Genomic DNA, 22517 nt, shown 5'->3' with positions numbered 1-22517 from the left:
TACCAGGAAACCAAGTCTCTTTCTCTTCCTCTCTGTTTTCAAAAGACTTATTTATACATATACATACATACATATACACATATACATACATATGGTGTTTGTCTGTGTGTATGTCTTGCACACCTGAAGAGGGCACTGAATTCTCTGGACTAGTTATGGAATGGTTGTGAGCTGCCACGTGGGGGCTGGGAATCAAACCCCAGTCCTCTGGGAGAGCAGACTGTGTTCTTAACCACCGAGCCATCCCTCTACTCCCTCCAAGGCTCTTTTTGTTGCACACATTTTTGTAATTCTCTTGGGCGGTGTGAGGCAGTTTGGCTGCAGTTGCAAGCTAGAGGGTGTGCTGTTATTAGAAGCAAGTGAAGATGGCCTTTATATATCAGGAAAATACAGCTGAAATCTGGCTGTTATAGTAAACTAAGCATACATTTAGCTTCACCAGGGACTGAGGGAGGGTGGGAAGTGGTGCATGGAAGAGGCAGCAGCGGAACTGAATGTGGGGAAATGCAGAGCAGATGGAAGAATGGTGGCCAACTGGGGAAGGCAGAAACTCAAGTGTCTGGAGACAGGGAAGGAGTATTTAAATTCTTCTGCAGATTCCCAAAAGCTGGAGAAAGTGGGGTGAAGGTAACTTGTGGGGAGAGGCGGGTCAAAGGACTAGCTCCTTTGCTGAGGTAAGATGAGGGTGCAGCCATGAGTTTTCTAACGGCAATGAAGCTTGGAAGGAACCTGTGCATGGGTGTCACCCTGGACACAGGAACAATGCCCTCATGTGGGTACTGGGCAGTCTTTCTGGGGCCTCTTATGCAGGAAGAAAAAAAAAAGCACAGTAATACCGAGCTTTGGCCTTTGTTACTGTTTCATCTACAGGGGACTCCAGCCAGGCTACATCAATCCATTCTGTTCCCTCTGTGTTGGGGATAGTGATACCTCCCCACCCCCAACCCCAACTGCAAAGCAGCCACAATATGGAAAATCAGACGAAACAAACAAAAATGGAATCCTGGTGTCATGGCAGTGGGACGGATGGATAAAACATTTGCCTGTGAGCCTGAGTTCTGAGAGAGGCAGAGTAGCCAAGGAGGTCATAGTAGCATCTCCAAGACACGGAAATGAAAGGTTCTCTGATGCATAGACATATGAAAGATGAAATGTTAGTTTGGATATGTCTATAGAAACCTGGTGAGGGCTGTGAAGGATGCTAACAATAAATGTTAGTCATCAACTCAAGAGAAATCAAGAAACCTCCAGAAATTCTAGTGCATTAGACAGTTTCGTAGCCATGGTGTTCAAATGGTGCTCACCTGTATTTGTGTTCACTTGTGTACTCACAAGTGTGCAAACATTATGATCAGAGGACACATGGTGGGTCCTGGGGACTGAGCTGAGGTGGCCAGGCTTACCAGCAAGCACCCTTCCCCACTGAACTGCTTCCATGGCTCCCAATTTCATGTTTTCTTAATGGCTTACAACATCTCAAGGACAAACCATCTTTATTCACAAAGTATCTCCTAAGCAGAGACCATCAGCAAACCTTCCTTAATTTCTAACTTCTCAAGAAACATTTTAAAAGAGAAAACAATAGCAAATTATTTTAACTAAAAGTGCTGGTGGGTCAGCCTAATCTGTAAGAGGGGCTTTTTCAGGGTGGGCTGGAGAGAGCCGAGGGCTCCATTCAGCAAAGATTAAGTGCTGATATGAAATACAACGTGAAGCCGACCCAGCTCACATGACAGCACTACTGTAGGCCACGCTGAAACATTTATGAACGGCTGTGATTTTGATGGCCAAACTTACTGTAACTGTACTATAAAAACTGAGTTTATTTCACAGTTCCAGATAACCAGCTTCCCTGACCTCTGTTTTGGGGCTGGTTTAGAGAAGAACAGATACCCAGCTGTTCTGTTAAAAACTCAACTTCATGGGCTGAGGATGGAGCCTGAGTAGGTTGAGTGACTGCCTAGTACATAGGGAAGGCCTAGGTAAAATCCCTAGTGCGATGTCCATGTGTGTGGCAGGAGGTGGAGGCAGGAGCATCACAAGTTAATTAAGGTCATTGCCAGCTACAGGAGGAGCTGAAGGGCAGCCTAGGCTATTCTGGCACTATGAGCTCCCTTAGCATCCTATGGGGAAAGGAGCGGGGGTTGGGGAGGGGTGGGGGGGGGAGGGGGGTTGGGGAGGTGGGGTGGGTGGGTGTTCTCATAAGCTGAATAAAACAGCTGATGGACACTCAAGTCCCAGATTTGATCCACAGGAACCTAGTTCACTTTATCCGATTCAAGGTCTGCTTCCTGCCCACTTTGTCAGCAGACAGAATGGGGACTGTCATACATGGTCTTTTATCTACCTTGACCAGAGCAAGGACAGGGCAGTCTCTGCCACCATCTATCTACCTATCCTCTCCCAGCAACTATAATTGCAGGTACAGAAACATGCTTAGCATTTTCAAGAACAGTGAAAGTAAATTGTTACTTGTTAAAACCATAAATCTCAAATTATAAGTATCTCCCCATCAGATCTTGTAGCGTCTCAGTCTCAAGGATTATGGTGATTTTTCTCAAACGACAAAAGTTAGGACAAACTGGACTATGTGCATCATTTTAGCTGTTTCAGGGTAATAATAAAGTTCGTGGTTCTTCCTCAAGTAGGCATTATAAAGAACTGATTAAACACAGTGAAGGCAGGCAGCCTGGGACAAAGGGAAAGCTAGTTAATCCTTCACATGTCTAATGTGTGTCACTGTCTCAATCAATGGAAGAGTAACCAGGCAGTTAGTATAACAGTGTGCCTGTGTCGTTACAGAGGGACGTGGGAGGGGGAGGGGAGAAGATGGAGACGGGGAAAGACACAGAGAGACAGACCAAGAATTTAATTCTAATGACAAAGTAAGTGGTTACTTATGTCCCATGCACGCTGGAGCCAGAAAAGAGGAGGTCTGGTCTTCCAAAGAGCCCAACTTGAACTGGCAGAGTTTCAAGGCAATAATATTAGTTCCAAAGTAAGCTATCCCTGTGCATTTCCACCCTATCTCACAATACTGAGAAATGCTTCCTATAATTCCATAAGTTTAAAAGGTACAAACAAGAACATTTAGTAGATGCAGTGCCTGCCACATTGGAACAGGTTTTCACATGTAAGTTCTTAATAATAGCAAATATTTCCAAATGCATGTAGTTCACCCCTCTCTTAGTTTCAAAGCTTATTGGAAAAAAACCTTGTAGATAGGCATATTCAATATTCCCCTCATTTTAAAATTTTGTACATGTAAGTGCTTAGCCTATCTATGTCTGTACACCATGTATGTGTAGTATCCTAGACAGCCAGAAGGAGGTATTAGAATCCCTTGAAACAGGAGTTTGAGATGGTCGTGAGCCATAGTACGGGTGCTGGGAATCAAACCTGGGTCCTCTGGTCAAGCCAGTGCTCTTAACCACTGAGCTTAACCACCTCCAGAACCTCCTTCCCTGTTTTTTTTCTGGAGAAAGGGTCTCTCTGTGTATCAATGATTGCTCTAAAGACCAGGCTGGCCTTGAATTCTCAGAGATCTGCCTGCCTTTGCCTCTCAAGTGCTGGGATTAAAGGCATGAGGCCCAACACCTGGATCAACACATAATACAGTGACAGAAGCCTGTTTATGCCCACAAAGTCTTCCCCATCTTCTTTCAGGCTCCATCCCGACAATGACTGATCAGAGTTCATCTCCATGGAATCATCTATGATGGAGATATCACTAAAACATCATCTGGCCTGTGACCTCATGTAAGGTTGTCAAGGTTTTATTAAATTATGACCTTAACGATGCTCCAGAAATGTGTCAAAGTCCTTTGCATGATAATGCTACATGCTCATATTTGCTGAAACCATACAGATGGTCTTGACCTGCTACAGATTAGCAAACCAAGGCTTGGAGTATCACTGCTTCCCCAAAGACACACAGCTAGTAAGTGGCTTTGAACAAGGTTAGTATGAAACTCATCCATTTGCAGGATTACCATGTGAAAGTTGGAGCCTTTCTGAGAATAAAGATGACCCCTAAGTCACCTTTGGAATTAATATGGGCCAGAGAGTGTGGAAGTGTTAAATTCAAGACTCATCAACTGTGAGTATGAGCTTCCTTGACCGTGAGCCATTTACTAAAGGTATTCAGGACACCAACTCTCACAGATGCTTGTGCTGACCAATAGAATTGGCAGATGTAAATCACCTGGGAAACAGTCTCTCTGTGTAACTGACTATACAGGCTGGTTGTGTGTCAACTCAACACTAGCTAGAGTCATCAGAGAGGAAGGAGCCTCAGTTGAGGAAATGCTTCCATGAGTAAGGTGTTTTATCTACAAGTGATCAATGAGAGGGCTCAGCCTAATGTGGGTGGTATTATCCCTGAGCTGTGGTCTTGGGTTTTATAAGAAAGCAGGGTGAGCAAGGCATGGGAAGTAAGCCAGGAAGCAGCACCCCCCCCCCCCATGGCTTCTGCATCATATCTTGCTTCCAGGTTCCAGCCTTGCTTGAGTTCATGTCCTAACTTCTTACAGTGATAGGCTGTGATCTGTGAGTGAGAGTCAAATAAAACCTTTCCGCCTCAATATTTTGGTCATGGTGTTTTACTGCAGCAATAGATACCCTAAGACACTTACACCACTGAGAATCAGCTCTTCTCCACACCCTTGTCTACTTGGTTTTCATTGCCTTCCTATCCAACGTCTGATCATGGCACTGGGCATATGGCTATCTATGAAGCAATCTGGTTCACTGCCACCCATATCAGAAACTAGATTTCATACAGCACCTTCTGATCTGTCTGTACCAGGTGCTTTTCTACTATTGTGATAAAGTACTACGAACAAGGTGACTTTGCGTGTATTTGGGTTTGCAGACCCAGAGTTTATGAAGATGGGAAAAGGCAGCTCATGCAGGATCTGGGAACTCACATCTGGACCCATAAGTGAGAGGTAGAGAGAGATCACTGGGAATGGCAGGAGTGTTCTGAAACCTACTCCCAGTGACATACTTCCTCTAACAAGACCACACTTTCTAACCCTTCCCAAACAGGTCCACATACTTGGCCTGCTATCTCCTCCACCAAAGAACTTAGTCCTGAAAAGCCAAACCTCGGGCAGATTCTTAGGCCAAGGGCAGAAAAGCCACAGTCTTTACCACAAAGCATTATAAGAATGATCTCTAAGCCAGTTCGAGAAGACATTCCCTCTGAAATCACTTGAGCTGAGCTCGATAGCCTGTGTTGCCCTCAGCATGGATGGTGCACTAAGTAAGAGAATGCCCATTACAGCGGCAGTGTTCAACTATTTTCTACTCTGAAAGTCCGAAAGTAGTTGTCATCCTTATCACCTCAGATGTCACCATCATCCATGTCATCATCTTCCTCCTCCTCTTCATCTTTATTTTTTAAAAGACAGGATAGCCTTGGCTGTCCTGGAACTCACCCTGTAGACCAGGCTAGCATTGAACTCAGAGCTCTGCATGCCTCTGCTTCCTGAGTGTTGGAATTAAATGCAAGCATGCCACTACCCAGCTATTTCCCCCACTCAAAGTCTTTTATATCTCTCCAATGACAGCGAAATCAGGCCCGTCATGGCAAACACCCCACTTCAGGTAGTAACTTTTCAACTGCTATGATAAAAACCATGTCCAAGGCAATGTGCAAAAGGAAAGCTTATGTGGGGTCTTCAGTCCCAGAGGGACAGGAGTGTGCCATCGCTGTGGTGGTCAGCACAGCAAGAAGACATAGTGTTGAGGCAGCAGCTGAGAGTGAATATCCTGATCCACAAACAGGAAGTAGAGAGTGGTCCACTGGAAACGGTGTTAGCGTGGTGAGACCTCAATGCCTGCCCTCAGTGGCACCATTCCTCCAAAATACCACAGCTCCTCACCTTTCCCAAACTGCTCTACCATCCAGGGATGAAGTATTCAAACTGGAGTCTATGAGGCCATTTTTATTCAAACTACCACACTGTGCTATCAAAAAAAAATGGCAGGAAATTAAACATATAGTGATATTTAAGACACAGAAGACATACTGTTAAAACACTATCCAAAATAAAAACTCTCTCCTTTTAAAAAGATCTTGAGAGATAGAGATAGATAGATAGAGATAGAGACAGAGACAGAGAGAGAAAGAGAGAGAGAGAGAGAGAGAGAGAGAGAGAGAGAGAGAGAGAGAGAGAGAGAGAGAGAGAGACTAGGTGAATTTACATATGACATATGACCTTTGTCGCATGTTTTGTAGTTAGGGTTGTAACCGCTATGATGAAACACCATCATCAAAATCAAGTTGGAGAGAAAAGTTTGCATGGTTTACCTTCCACATTGTAGTCTACTACTGAAGGAATTCAGGACAGCAATCTAAGCCAGTGCAGAGGTCATGGGGGGTGCCACGCACTGGCTTGCTATTCATGGCTTGTTCATTCTGTTTTCTTATAGAACCCAGGAACACCAGCCCAGGGACAGCCACAATGAGGTGGGCCCTCCCACATCAATTATTAACTAAGAAAATTCCTTATAGACAGATTTTAGGGAACATTTTCTCAATTGAGGTGCCCTCCTTTCAGATAACTCTAGCTAGTGTCAAGCTGACATACAACTAGCTAGCACAGATAGAGTATGTGACTTTCTGAGACAGGGTCTCACATGGCTTGAGTTGCACAAAAACTGGGCTCCTTCCTGCCTCTGCCTCCTGCATGCTGGGATCCAACCATGGCAGAAAATGCCTGCATATCCCCTGGCAGTCTTACAAGAGCTGAGCTCTATAGAATAGAACACTTGGGCTAGACCTGGTCCTTTCCATTCCACTAAAATAAAAATGAGTTTCTCTGAGATCCAGAGTCTAAACTGCTCAGTCATAGCTACTTTTCAAATAAGCTATGCAGTGACCACGGTGACCCGGCATTTCACCACTAGACTTGGATGTCAAATCCAAACATCTTTATAAATAGCATGAGCACGTACTTTCCTTATCAGAATAAAAACAAAGAAATAACTATAACAAATTCCAATGTAACTAAAATAAATAGCAGAAACATCATTTCACAGTATGAAACCAGAGCACAAGTTACTGTGACCAACAAGGGATTGCTGTGTATGCTACGGTTACTAAAGGAAACACTGAAGTTTAGATTACTTTCTAAAAATTAGCACCAAAGCACATACATAACTGAATTTAAACAAGAGAGATACAATTACACAGGTAGTTTGGCAACTTAAGATGAGACAGAACCTAAAATTCACCAATTTATAAAAGAAATAGGTCATGCATCTTTTCATTTACTCATTCAGAAACCAGGCACTGGGCCCCATGTCTGACCGAGGAGAGTATGAGCACCTCTAAGTTCTGTAACAAAAGCTCTCTTTAAGGGTCCTGAGGGGCGTGGTTTTACGGCAGAATGTCTGCATAGCGAAGGGTAGGACTCGAGATGCTGTTCTAGTTACACAATTGAAGTCAATAGTTTGCTACGGTGAAGTGCCAGAAAGTTAGGGATGCTCAAACCCTAAAAACCTTATTAATGAAGTCCACTGCATGTATGCTGTACGTATTTGTTCTGCTGTTTCTTAACAAAACTCAAGGGAAAATGACGCCTGGAACACTGGGGCGATGCTGTCTTTGCTTGCTTGGGGTGGTGCTCTGTGGCAGTTTGGGGAGAGGAGGAAGCCATGCTGAGGACCTCGAACATCATGACTGGTGGTCACATCCTGTCAGAAGTGTGCTGAAGGAAAGGTTCCTAAGGTGGTGTACGGCCGGAGATGGCCAGCGCTTGATAAATTATTAGGTCTGCAGAATGTTAACACAGCAGTAGAGACATGCAGAAAACAAAGCCAGTTGAAAAGCACAAAGCTAGAGGGCCACTCTCAGTGCACTTCAGGCTATTTCAATTCCGTGGACAAGCTAACACTGAGTTCCCCCTTCCTTCTTCTCTAGCAAAAAAAAAAAAAAAAAAAAAAAAAAAAAAAACCGGCTAATGTTATTTCTTTTCCTTATATAATAACATGTATTTTCTCTGACTGCACTGTAAAAATCAGGCATGAAATGTATCACACAGTAAAGTGAGTAAAGTTGTCAACTGTAGTTTTGCAAAATAGTACAAATGCCTTTGAAAACCATGTGTCTCTCTCTCAGCTCTCCTCAGAGCTGACGTTGGCCCTCAAGTCTTACCTGCAGCAGCACTTAAGGACCGGCCGACTAGCACAGTTCCAGTACAATGCTCCCTGGCAATCTACTTTAACTTGGAGATCAAGTTCAGAAACCCTGAAAGTGTGGACAGCTGACAGCCCCCCAGCATCACTGGGAGGGATCCGAATGACAGACGGCTAAAGACAGCTGTTGGAAAGTTCCAATTAAACCAAATTATGGGTGAATTTTCCATCGCATGCCAATGGATAAAATATTCCAGGCTATTACCAAAAGTAAGACTGACTGAACCACCAGAGACTGGGCTGCGGACACAGCTCAGCACTCCACAACAAGCACACGGCTCAAGGTTAAATCCTGGTACAATGAGACGGGAGCGGGGGTAAGAAATTATCTGAGAACTTGTAACAAAGAAACTGCAAAGGAAGGTGAAGATGGATCCTTAGGCTGCTGCTGAAGTGCTATCTAAAGTGTGTTATCTCTTGTGTGTGTAAGTGTTCCTCTACATGTACATATGTGTACCATGTGTATACCTGGTGCCAACAGACACAAGAAGAGAGCCCTGGTCTGCATGGAATTGGAGTCACGGGTGGTTGTGAGGCACTGTGTGGGTGCGGGGAACTTAACCGGGGTCCTCTGTAAGAGCAGCCTGTGCTCCTAATGCTGAGCCATCTCCAGTTCACTAAAGCATTTTCTAAAAGCAAGCTCTGAGCTCGAGTTCTACTTGAACATGAAGGTGATGTCCCAGAGTTCTCATTCCTAAGGAAGGGGTAACCAAGCCCCTGATATTCAATCCAGCATCTGGATTTAATAGCTTGCTGAAAATGAAGAAAAGGAAAAATAGTGTTGGCCCCTAAGCCCCGGTTTATGTCAGAGACAGGGACAAGCGGAGTGAGGCTGAGTGGCCCCATTTACCAATTCTTGGTTTAATTCTTTGAAACTATTAGCTTGATAGAGAAACTTATACTTTAAAACTAACTGTAATCCAGGGACTTTTTCCCTACTGTGAAAAAGTGAGTGTGTTTACAGCATATACCACCATATCCTTCCTGTTTCCCCTTGCTTGCTCCTCTCCATCTTCCTGGGTTCCTTAGGGTTGGCCCAGCCCAAGGCCTATTCTTATTCATGATCTTCATTACATAATCATCCCATGACACTTTACACCCAACACACACACACACACACACACACACACACACACACACACACACACACACTCCTTGCATACCTGACCTTGGCCTGTCCATGCTTTTCTCCCTCACTATTCCCATGAAGAACTGCACGGCTATCACCAGTAAAAGTATTGGTTGTGTCACTTTGTTCCCTCTACTCCCACACAACACACGTTATCAAATCTGCTGCACCCAAAGGCTGCAGACAAGCTCTCTCTAACCCACCCACAGCTGCCCTTGTCACGGCCTCAGGGGTTTCTCTCTGGATTATTCAACCTGCTTCGGGTTTCTCTCTGGATTATCCTACTGGCTGCGGATTTCTCTCTGGATTATCCTACTGGCTGTGGGTTTCTCTCTGGACTATCCAACCTGCTGCAGGTTTCTCTCTGGATTAAAGCCCCGCTGAGGGTTGCTTGGCCTCCCTGAAACCCATTCAGAGCAGAGGATAGGAAGACAAAGGCCTGCTGCTTCCTCGTCTGAGCGGCTTCCCATCCTTCTCATAGTGACCTGTGATGCTACAATTGGCCCTTGATCACCTTTAAAAAAAAAAGACAGTTGTGGCAGAGCTTTGTTCAGCCCGGGTGCTGGTGGCTCATGGCGTCTTCTCTCTGGAAAAACTGGCTGTGACTCCAAAGGCCTCCACTCTTCCCTCCCAGGTACGCTTCTCTGCTGTTCTCATTAAGGCAAATACCGAGACCCTCATTTTCTGGGGATCATATGGCTGTGTTTTAATGTGTTCTTGGGGCAGTCTGTGCCTCCAGTGTGGGAAAAGGACTCTAGAATCTTGCCAGAGGGACAAAAAACGATGACAGAGGATTAAGGAAGGGCTCCAGACAGAATCCTTCTTGTAGTGGTCCATGGTCAGTTCCCTGTGGAAAAAGACCATGGATGTACCACAGGGGACAGAAACAGACAGACTGCAGATTTACCCCTGTAAAAAGAATCTCTAAGACGGGGTGTGGTAAGATAAGCGATGGTGGTCACTGCCTTGGGACAATGCCTTCACCAAGGGTGTTTCAAAGACCCATGTTCAAGTCAGACAAGCTTTTCTGTACGGCATGCTCATCTGGACATGTGTTTAGAAGTGCAGTTTCTATGTTGCAAAATGCTCTGAGGAAACCCGCGAGTGGGCACATGTCAAGTGCTCTGTAGCCTGCAGTCCTTCACGCCACAACCTATAACAGGGATGGAATCTCTCTGGAGTGATGCCACTCAGGCAGATCCCTGGGAGCCTGACACACATCCTTGCCAGGTGTGGCCAAGATGACCCAAGGAGCTACACAGCTGTCCACCAGAGGAGCACAAGGAGACGAAGCAGGAAGTCTGGATGTGAATGCAATAGAGCAACTGTGATTTGCCTAAAAGCTTATCCTTAGAATCTATTAATGTAAGGCTCACAACAAGAGGTCATTTCATGATGCCTGAACATAAACTATTGTCTGAGCAGTCTTTGGAAGGGATGTAAGGTACCTTCCAAGTGGGAGGCAGATCTGGCTCTGGCTGTGCCTGGCTGAGGTTCTAGGATGAGTACTGTGAAGGGCTGGGAGGCCAGTGGCTCAGGGCACATGTGATCTATATAATCCACTCCATGCTTGGTGTCAGTAAACCAAGGGGAGAAAGCCCTGGCTTGATCACACCATTCTAGGGCAGAAACTCGCTTCATTCCTTCTGAATCAGGAAGCACTTGATTATTTAGAGTAAGCTCCTTAAAATCTCGTAGAAATATTTGGATTTACAACGGATTTAACTTTTAAAAGCCTTTTATCAAGCTTTGTTTGTGAGATGCCTAGAGACGGCATTTGTAAAATAAGAAGAGGTTGAATTCTCTGCTGCTGCCAGGCTGCTTTTGACTGGAGACAGAGCTGGATGAGGGAGGTGCTGGGTCACAGGATGCTCTGCTAGCCTGCTGCTGACCACACGTGGTGAAACAGCCGAGCCAGGCTGCCGAGCAGTCATAGAGAATAAGAGAAATACTAAGCAAGTCACAACAAGGTGATGGGTGTCTGATGACTCCTACAGCAAGCAGTACATTTAACAGACCCTGAGTCTAGACATACATTCTGTCAGATCAGCTTGTTTTCTGATGTGTTACTCCAGGTCTCCTGGGTCCAGCAGTGCCAGGCATAATTCTCTCCTACTTATCTGCCAGCCAATTCTGTCATGAAGTCAGAAAAACATAAACTATTGTCTTTCCAGAAATCAGAGTGAACACTGGGGAAATTAGTGCTCTGTGAGCACGCAGGCATAACTAGCAACATTCTCTAATGGGAAAATAAAGATTAGGCAAAAATTCACACCAAACCATGTTACAAAATCACCAAGAGTTTTTGTGACTTATTGGCCACAGGCAGCCATGTGACTTTGAAGGACTGCTACAGTGGTCTTTCACAGAGATTTCCCGAGAACACTACATAAACCCTGAAATAAAAACATTCTCAGAAATGTTTTCCTTGGAGCTAAGTTTCTCGTGCTAGCCAAAGAGAATATTTTAAGAATCCCCCAACTGCACTAGAGATGGGTTAGAGGAAGGACCGTAGAGTTTGAGGTCCTCTGACAGCAAGGCCCATACCATCTTTCAAGGATCCAATACAAAAACTTACAACCTCAGGAGCTAGAAAGATGGCTCAGCAGATAAGGACACCAGCTACTCTTAAAGAGGTCCTGAGTTCAATTCCCAGCAACCACATGGTGGCTCATAGCCATCTGTAATAAGATCTGATGCCCTCTTTTGGTGTGCCTGAAGACAGTTAGTGTACTCATATATATATGTACTCATATATATATGTACTCATATATATATGTACTCATATATATATATTCCAGTTCCCTATGTGCAGTCATATACTTGAGCACACAGACACAAGCAAAGCAAGACAATAAGGTAAACTCATATGAATGCAGTACATGAAGCTTGCAAGGCGCGGTCCCTTCTGCCTTCATGACTGATGTAGGTGGAGAAACCTGTCTGCATTATTTCTAAACTTATTCTTAGCAGCACTGGCTCATACCCTGGTAGAGAAGGGGAGAACCCGGCAGCTGTCCATTACAGGGATAGATATCTGCTTGATGTGGCAGACACTGGCTGCTGGTTGTGTTAGCAGCTGCGAGCACTACGATTGTTTTCACTTGCAGGAGATACAACCCCCCAAAACAGTGTTCTCAAAACCAGAAAGGGACTGCCTGCTGTGATGCAGTAGCTGAAGGCTCTAAGTAGCTGAAGTATTGGATTGGATATGAGGCCTGTTCTGTGAGAAGAGATTCAAATATGGTTCTGTAACCCAGGGCAGAAACCCACTGGCTCCAGAGAGGAATCTGCTAACCGGGCTAGGCTGGGTGAGGTCAAATCACTTCCTAAAGACACCTTAGGCTGGAGCTGCAGTCTGCCTTGCGCAGAGAAGGCAGTAGCTGACACAGAAACTTGATATTGAGAGTAAACGGCTGCTGGGTGCTTGGCTTCTACACCACCCTCTGCAAGACCCAGGGAACAGCACAGAGAAGAGGGTAGAATGCTTATGGGAGTTGGAAGATGAGAAGGACTTCCATGACTCTGAGTTATTTTACACACTGTTTTTATATAAAACTATGGTGACAGTGGATAGCAACAAGGACAGTTTGAATGAGAATGGCCCTATAGGCTCCTGTGTTGGAATGCTTGGTCCCATTAGTGGAACTGTGTGAGAAGGAGCAGGTATGGCCTCGTTGAGAGTCCGTGTGTCTCTAGGGGTGGGCTCTGAGGTTTCAAAAGCCCAAGGCAGGCTCAGTGTCTCTCTCTTTCTGTCCGGCACCTTGGAATCGTAAGCCCCCAGCGACTGCTCCAGTGCCATGCCTGTCTGCTTCCTGCCATAATGACCATGGGCAAACCCTCTAAAGGAATAAAGATGGAGCAGAGATTGAGGGTCCCCTAGGCCCTGTTCATAAGTAGGGTGTTAACATTTCAAAGCCCAGGCCTTAGGCGCCTTCCTGCTCCAGACACTTACCCTCCTCCTCAGTACTCCCATAGTCGCCCTCTGTCTCCTGCTGTCCTCCTGCGCCCTCTCTGTGCTCCTCCTCTTCCTCTTCCTCCCCTCCCCCTCTCCCTCTCCCCCTAGCTCCCTTCTCTTGAAGGACATAGCCTAGCCATGTCCAGTTGGCTCCTTTCTCTCTGCTTTGGACTCCTCTGGATGTTCTCCCTCATTCACAACAGAAACCATAACTATGCCATGGAGTGGGGATGCCAGCAGTCCCTGGCCTGTGCCCCTAACCCTCAATTATCTGTCTCTAAGTAGATGGTAAGTCTCCCAATCCCTATTCTGGTCTCGTCTAGATGCTCAGCTCCCAGGAGAACTGACTGGCACAGAAGCACGTGTGGACACGCATGTTTACAGAGAAACATGTTCCCTTCTGAAACATGAAAGGAGGAGGGGTTGGAGGATGAGGCATTAAAGACATGTTTACTTGGAAATAAAACCAGGAGTTCAGTTACTGAAGCATAGAGATTAAGGAATATTAATTATATTAATATAATAATATAACATATTAATTATATTAATAATATTAAGACAGTGCTCAGATGCAACTAGGTAAAGTAAGCATTGCTTCTGAAAACACCACCTTTTAAGACTCATTTCAACTAGGTGGGGTAGTGCATGCCTTAGTCCCAGAACTCAGGAGGCAGGGGCAGGCAGATCTCTGAGTTTGAGACTAGCCTGGTCTACAGAGTAAGTTCTAGGACAGTCAGACCTATACAGAAAAACCTTGTCTTGAAAAACAAAACAAAACCAGAACAGAACAAAATACTTTCAATCCTTTGCACATCATGATTTTAAGCAGAAATTTCTTAAGCCTCTTTGCATTATTCCCATGTGTGCACATGTGTGCAGGCACCAGAGGCTGGACCTCGTGCCCTTCTCAGGAGCCACCCACCTTGTTTGCTGGGACACCATCCCTCAATTGGGATCTGTCTGCTCATCATGCTGGGCTGCCTGGTTGACAGCCCAGGGAGCTGCCTGTAGCCTCCTGTGCAGTGGTGGGCTGGATGACAAGTTCATGCCAGCAGAGCAGGCTTTTTTGGGGGGAAGGGGGAGCCCTGGGATTTGAACCCAGGTCTTCATGCACAGCAACCTTTTAGCAATTGCGCCTCTCCTCAACCCCTGTTAACCTTTTTGTAACAGAGACCTGTGTGTTATGACACAGGAAAGAGACTAGAGCTATTCTTATGCAGACATCTGTAGCTTGTTTTCTTAGTATAATCCTACAGGATTAAATTAACCCAGTATTAATGCACTACATCTTGGGTGTCATTATAACACAAGTAAGTAAGCAGTGCTGTTGTTCGCATTAGCAATAAGCTGGTGGGCTTCTGAAGTGACCCTTCGGCTGAGGATCAAAGGACAAACACACTCAATGACAGACCATGGCGACTTCTATCAATTATGAAAATGATGCTACATTCTTAAGGACTGTCTTAAATGCAAAGAAAATAATGGTAAGGATTCATGAGCGCTTGGTGAAACCCGTCCAAATGGGATTAGAGGAACATGTTTCATCCTAAGCAAATCCATCTGTGCAAACAATCTCTGGATTTTTCCTTTTGGCTTCTGAGCCATCACAGCATCATTCACATCGGTCCTCAGTCAAACACAGCAGCGCTCGCTGGCCTGGGAGAAAATCCAGCTTGTGTTTTTAGTCCAAGTCTGTTCTGATCTTATTCTCTCCGGAGGCTGGGGGTTTATCCTGAGGGTTCCTGCCTTTCTCTAGCTCAGCCCTCTCTGAGTGTGGCTGCAGGAAGAATAACTTCCTCAGTTCTCAGGGATACCTAAGGGCCCATAGGGTGCACTTCAGCGTGTGTAAGCATAGGTACCACTGTTCCTATCAATGCCTCAGGTCAAAAGGATCTCATTTTAAAACAAACAACAAGCATGAGGCTTACCCATTCGTAAGAGAGAATCCAGCAGCCTCGAGCAATCCCCATCAGCACGTTCAGGGTACGGACCGACTTCCCCACCAGCACGTGCGTGGTGGTCTCGCAGACCTCATGCACGAAGGAAAAGCCTTTCAGCGTGCTCACCACCTGCATGATGAGGTCCTGCTTCCTGTGGGCCGGAGAGTTAAGAGTCAGCCGCCATGCTGTGTCCATCAGAGGAACAGAGGCTCAAAGTCTGCCTTCATTTTGGTTGCAGTAGAAGATGGGACTGGGGGACACATGAGCACCTCAGACCTCAAATGGAAGCCCACGAGGCTACAGAAAGTGTCCACACAGGCTGTATAGGAGCAGCACAGGCTCTGGGAGCCAGACTCCTGCCGTCTGTCCATACAACAGAGTATGGACTTCATGCACACTTGACCAGGGTGTGCATGCTCTTCTAAAACACATATTATTATTTTGTAAGTGTATGTATGTATGCATGTATGTGTATGCACGTGTGTCCTGACATTTGTGTGGAGGGCAAAGGACCACTGGCACGGTAGCTTCCTCCTCACTACCATGCGGGACTCAGGGTATTAGGCTTGGCAGCAAAGCCCCTGCTTACAAGAATCGCACTAGCCCAGGACACATTATTACTTGCTTGCTTTACTTTGAAAATGTAACATTACTGGAGTGTCAAATGCAGTTTTTTCCCCATTAAAAAAAGAAAGGACTCAAATTAAATTATCTCTTTAATTCCCAAAGCTCACTAGCATCTTTATCCTGTCATTTTCTTAATGGCAGGAACGCCTTTTTGGTATTCAAAATGTTCTTCTAGAATCCTTACACAGGCCTTTATTCTAATCTGTTGCTTCTTTTACGGTGTGCTTGCTGATATCCGTGCCCCCTGACCCAGAATTGTTTGGCAATCCCCAATGAATCAGGAACTCTGAGTGAGGCCTCCTAGGCTGTGCTATGCTCTGTGTCACAGAGACAAGAGCCTCTCCTCTCACAGTGGGCAGCTGCAGAGCTCCAAGCTCGCTGCTGGTCTGGTAGTCTTATCTCCCACGTATAGCACTTCAAGAGCTCAACTTCCCTGTGAGAAGGGCTGACCTCCACCAGTGCCCAGTCTTAGGGGTTTGCAGAGTGGGTCAAGATGGCCCTTCCCCTACCAATCTGGAGACTCTGCGCTCGTTAGCATCTCAGAGAGGATTATGTTTGGAGCTTCACTTGAGAATATCTGATCTTCTCTGTTCCAAGCCTGGCAGCTACCAGCAGCTCAGGGATGTGCTAATTGGGAACAACTGCTTTTTTATGGCCTTGTTAATCAGATGTGGAATCAGACTGTCCAAGGTCGCCTTAAGATACACAAGACATGTAAGATTAGACAGAACCGAGGACTGTGCACCCAAAATGAAAAGTTTTCCTTTGCAATCGTTTAATGAGAAAAATAACTGGCTAATATGTTTTTAAACTTACAGAACAATCAAGGTCTTTATTATTATGCTCATATTCAGTATTTCTAGAGTAGACTAAAGTATTTGTGGCACATCACAAGTTATTAATAAAAGTAAGAGGACTCCTCTTTTGCAATATATGGCAGAGTTTAAAGCACCAGCGGTTTTTTACCATGCCATGGGCAAGAAAAAACACCCACCACCAAAAGTGCTCTATCCGCACATGCTTCCGCAAGTGTGTTCACCCAAGTGTCCCAATGTTTTGATGAGAGTCTTAAAACCTCAAGACACACACAAACACACACACACACACACACACACATTTTATAATGTGGTTTTCCCCTTTATACACAAATTTGAAAATCCTTTGCAAGAAATATAGTACTGTATATTTTTGTTGGATGTTCTTTATTGTGCTAAACATTTAAGGGAGATGATCAGAGTAAGCCAGCAAGCCAGCAAGCCATTAACCCTTCAACAAGATGCAGAGATAGCTGCTTTAGACCAGAGGTAGAAAGTTTTCCCCCACAGTGTTCCTTTAAGATTGGTAAGGAAATGTTTCAACCCGTACGTCTCAGTTTATTGAACATTCATAGGGTGGAGGGGGGGGGGCAGACAAACAGAACCATTAGGAATTAAGCAAGCAAAGGGGAGAGCAAAAAATAAAATCTCCTAATGCTATTCAAGGACCCAAAAAGCTTTTTGCTCTCAACTGCCCACACTTAACTACATTTTTAATTTCCAGTGATCTTCCAACCCCATACCAGTTACACTGAGTAAAAGTAATCCAGTCCAGTTCTGTGGATGGCCTAAAGGCACTAAGACCTGCAGTATATACAAGAAAAGGCTACATTTTGCAATGGATAGAAAGTTATCAAAACAACAAGTACTTACTCAGATGGCATGCTTGTCATGACTAATGTTCTCGTTGGCTAGAGATTTCAAAAGAGAAGAACAAAAAAACAGTCAAAATATAAGAAATATTTTTCCTACAGAAATAAAGTGTAATAAGTTTTTCGAACAGTTACATCACTTAAACACAAACATTTAAGGACACAAACACACACACACATACACACACACACAAACTTTGTAGTACTAGGAAAAAAACAAACCAACAGGAGATGGAAATCCCAAAGTGCATACTTTAAAGTTATGAAGGAGTGAGAAGGGCGTGTTAAAGACTGGCTCGCCCTTCCTAAGCTATGGGCAACTATGTCCTTGTTTCAGACACACTCCCGTACGGTACTGTTTGTGGTCAGGAGGGCCCAGCAAATCTCACACATCTCATGGAAGGTGAATGAATTCCCGGGCTACTACAATCTGCTGTTATGAAAACAGCATGCACTTAGTGATGGAGGTCACTACTGAGATCTCCTGGGTCTCAGGATACAGGGCTTCAAGGGGCCATGCAACCCAGGCTGGCTTGGAACTCATAGTTCTCCTTCCTTGGTACTAATGGGTACTATCAGAGCTTGCCCAACAAGGTATTTTAAACATTTTTTACTTAGAGTTATGTTTAATTTGGGTTATCAATTCCAAAACTTTGGAAGCAATATATAAGCAAGTGTCTGAGCGAATCCCTGAGGTACTATTCCATGCTGAATAAACAGAAGAGAACCAACCGAGTACCAGCCCTCATCTCTTTCTGCTTCCTGAGAGCAAAAGCACTGATCTACCTCAGGCTCTTTACTTCCCAGCCCCAATGAACTGTCCTTCAAACTGGGGCCCAAGATAAACCCACCCTTCCTTAGGACCTTTCTCCTGGCAGGACAAGAACAGTAACTAAACATCTACTCAAGCACACGCACGCAAATACCCACTATATCAGAATGCTGTCAGTGGAACTGCTTTCTTAATAACCTTTTCACTACTTATTTGTAGAAGAATGTACTTGCTGGTTTTGTGTGTCAACTTGACATAAGCTGGAGTTATCACAGAAAAAGGAGCTTCATTTGGATAGTGCCTCCATGAGATCCAGCTGTGAGGCATTTTCTCAATTAGTGATCAAGGGGGGAGGGCCCCTTGTGGGTGGTGCCATCCCTGAGCTGGTAGTCCTGGGTTCTATAAGAGAGCAGGCTGAGCAAGCTAGGGGAAGCAAGCCAGTAAGTAACATCCCTCCATGGCCTCTGCATCAGCTCCTGCTTCCTGACCTGCTTGAGTTCCAGTCCTGACTTCCTTTGGTGATGAACAGCAGCGTGGAAGTGTAAGCTGAATAAACCCTTTCCTCCCCAACTTGCTCTTGGTCATGATGTTTGTGCAGGAATAGAAACCCTGTCTAAGACAAAGAATAACTGGTTTTATGTGTTGATCTTTTTTTTGTTGTTGTTGTTTTGTTTTTTCGTTTTCTTCGAGAGAGGGTTTCTCGTGTAGCCCTGGCTGTCCTGGAGCTCATTCTGTAGACTAGGCTGGCCTCGAACTCAGAAATCCACCTTCCTCTGCCTCCCAGAGTGCTGGGACTAAAGGCGTGCGCCACCATATCCCAGCTTATGTGTTGATTTTATTTCTTGATGAACTTTAGTTTTCATAGTTATTAGGCAAATGGATGGAGCTGGAGAACATCATACTAAGTGAGGTAACCCAGACTCAAAAGATGAATCATGGTATGCACTCACTAATAAGTGGATATTAACCTAGAAAACTGGAATACCCAAAACATAATCCACACATCAAATGAGGTACACGAAGAATGGAGAAGCGGCCCCTTGTTCTGGAAAGACTCAGTAAAGCAGTATAGAGCAAAATCAGAACAGGGAAGTGGGAAGGGTTGGGTGGGAAAACAGGGGGAGGGAAGGGGACTGATGGGACTTTCGGGGAGCGGGGGTCCAGAAAAGGGGAAATCATTTGAAATGTAAATAAATATATCAATAAATTAAAAAAAAAAGAAACCCAGAAGAACAACCCCTGAAAATCCTACGTACTGAAAATGTAAATGCTATAGAAATATGCTTAGATACATGAGTGTACTACAAGTTTCCCAAAATGTTCTGCCTTTCAGACAGTGTGTATTCCATGGGAGTGTGTGAATTTACATTACACATTATACAAAATATGAATTTACACTATACAAAATACCTTTGAAGGAGTCTTGTTTGTTTTTTTAAAGACTTATTTATTTTATGTATATGGGTACACTGTAGCTGTTTTAGACACATGGAAGAGGGCATCAGATCTCATTATAGATTGTTGTGAGCCACCATGTGGTTGCTGGGTATTGAACTCAGGACCTCTGGAAGAGCAGTTGGTGCTCTTAACTACTGAGCCAGCCCCTCAATTGCTTCTTGACTGGAGAAACCACACTGATGATGGGACACTCCTTGAAGGGGACACACTGATGACTAGACACTGAGACACTGTACGTTTGGGAAAGATGGAGACTAAAGAACACAGAGGAAGTATGAATCTGAAAGACATGCAGAGGAAGGCCTCCGAGGACGCTGCTAAGAGAACCACTTGCCCATGCTTGTGGCTAACCCACATGTAACAGCAAAAGCACAGCTTTTGGTTCTTGATTCGAGGCCTGGATGTGGGAGACGCCGATCATCCAACATGATTCTGGCTGACCCTACACTGTCCTTTACAGTCATCTCTGACACAGCTGGGGTGGGACAGTCCAGGGAGCCACAGGCCAGGGACAGCACTGCTCCAGGGCACAGCTACAGAGAACAAGCTGTCTCTACCCTGCTGGAGCTTGGCAATCAGATGTTGGGCACCTCCCCTTCCCCACAACACACAGACCCTGTGTCCCTTACCGCCTGCCCCGCAGGTTCTCTTCAGACACAAGCTCCTTCTCCAGAGTGTCACACGGGTTTACACACCAGCCACGTCGACACATGGCTCGCGATTCCCAGCGTCCTTTTGGGGTAGTTTCTGACCCCAAGAAAGACTGTACTGCTCAAATACCAATACACTGCGCCAGCCAGACAATTAAGAAAAAGAAATAAAAGAGACTAAAACTGGAAAGCATGGAAAGCAAGGAGTAAAACCATTTCTGCCCACAGATTGGATTCTACACGGGTTGTTTTTCTGGCTTTTCAATAAAAATAACCATGAGAACTATATAAAGTCAACAAGGCTTCAAGAAATAAGATCAACACACAAAACCAGTTTACATCTACAAATTAGCAGTGAACAATCAAAAAAGTATACTAAGAAATCAGTTCCCACTGACAGCAGTACGAAAAAGAACAACACAGAATAAATTCAATGGGTGGCACAATATGGTCCACTGAAAATTCAAAGTGCTGTTGAAGGGCAGGGGAGAGGGCTTGGTAGGTAAAGGGCCTGTAAAAGTGTGGGGGCTGGAGTGTGCATCTCCAGGAACCAAGCAAATACTGGTGGGGGGGGGGGCATTTGTAAGCCCATGGATCAGAAGCCAGAGGCACTGGCCAGAGCAAGCTAGATAGCTAGATAAGCTGAATCCTGAGCTCCAGGTACAAATGAAAGGCCCTGTCTCTACATACAAGGTAGAAAGGAGTCAAGGAAGACACCTAATGCCAATCTCTGGCCTCCCCAACAACTCAATTAAAAAAAAAAAAAGAAAGAAAGAAAAAAAAGATGGAGGGTTGGAGAGATGCCTCCTTGGTTAGAGCACTGCCTGTTCTTCCCAGTTTTGTTCCTAGTACCTACATAGCAGTTCATCTGTCACTCTAGTGTGGGGGGGGGGAGGGGGGTCCAAAGCCCTCTTTTTACCCCAGGCACATGTGGTGTGTGCACAGAAATGCATGCAGGCAAAATACACATACATATAAAAAAGAAGCATTGAAAAAAATAATCAAAACCTCAGTTTTAAAAGTAAGCAAGCAGCTTGGAGAGATGTGGCTCCAAAGGAAAGGAAGGGACAGCCATGGAGTAGTGATGTCAGATATCCTAGTAACCGGGCAGACACCACTGAATTCCCACTGAGATGATACAACGGCTGTCTAAAAACCAGGGCAAAAGAAGACAAGTCTGGGGGGACTGTGAAGGAGCTGGAGGCTCGGTCACTGCGGGCAGCTGGTGGGAGGGTACGATTTGGGGAACTGTTTGCTTTTGCACTAAAAAGTGCCATGGCCAGATAATGAGCAAAGGCAGAGAGTAGCTCACAGAGAAAGCCAGCACACCACTTATCTGGCTGCACAGGTCACAGCACACATAGAGACTTAGAGGTATAGCCAGTGCGACTCCTACCGCTTACCAAGGAGTCTCCTTTTTTTTTTTTTAAATTGGATATATTTTTTAATTTACATTTCAAATGATTTCCCCTTTTCTGGTTTCCCACTGCCTGAAAGTCCCATAAGCCCTCTTCCCCCTGTCCCTGTTCCTCCCATCCACCCCTTTCCACTTCCCTGTTCTGGTATTGCCCTATACTGCTACACTGAGTCTTTCCATAACCAGGGGTCACTCTCCCATTCTTCTGGGATATCATTTGATGTGAGGATTATGTTTGGGTATTCCAATTTTCTAGGCTAATATCCACTTATTAGTGAGTACATACCATGACTGATCTTTTGAGACTGGGTTACCTCACTTAGTATGATGTTCTCCAGCTCCATCCATTTGTCTAAAAATTTCATGAATTCATTGTTTCTAACGGCTGAATAGTATTCCATTGTGTATATATACCACATTTTTTTGTATCCATCCCTCCGTTGAGGGATACCTGGGTTCTTTCCAGCTTCTGGCTATTATAAATAGGGCTGCTATGAACATAGTGTAGCATGCATCCTTATTACATGCTGGGGAATCCTCTGGGTATATGCCCAGGAGTGGTATAGCAGGATCCTCCGGAAGTGACATGCCCAGTTTTCTGAGGAACCACCAGACTGATTTCCAGAGTGGTTGTACCAGTTTGCAACCCCACCAGCAGTGGAGGAGTGTTCCTC

The 22517-nt window shown here is 45.0% G+C and overlaps 1 protein-coding gene across 4 annotated transcripts in view; it reads right to left on the bottom strand.

Annotated features, from left to right (window-relative positions):
* Positions 1 to 22517, bottom strand: part of Mcph1 (microcephalin 1) — a 229729-nt gene that overhangs the window by 123116 nt on the left and 84096 nt on the right. For all 4 annotated transcript variants that reach the window (XM_052162794.1, XM_052162795.1, XM_052162797.1 and 1 more), the window contains exons 10-11: positions 17548 to 17585; positions 15221 to 15383 (exon numbers count right to left, since the gene is read on the bottom strand). In XM_052162794.1, coding sequence (XP_052018754.1) covers positions 15221 to 15383; positions 17548 to 17585 — 201 coding nt within the window. The remainder of the gene's footprint in view (positions 1 to 15220; positions 15384 to 17547; positions 17586 to 22517) is intronic.

Source organism: Apodemus sylvaticus, chromosome 18, assembly GCF_947179515.1.
Source record: "Apodemus sylvaticus chromosome 18, mApoSyl1.1, whole genome shotgun sequence".
NCBI lineage: Eukaryota > Metazoa > Chordata > Mammalia > Rodentia > Muridae > Apodemus > Apodemus sylvaticus.
The sequence above is the reverse complement of the archived record's forward strand: the minus strand, read 5'-3'. Positions and strand labels throughout refer to the sequence as shown.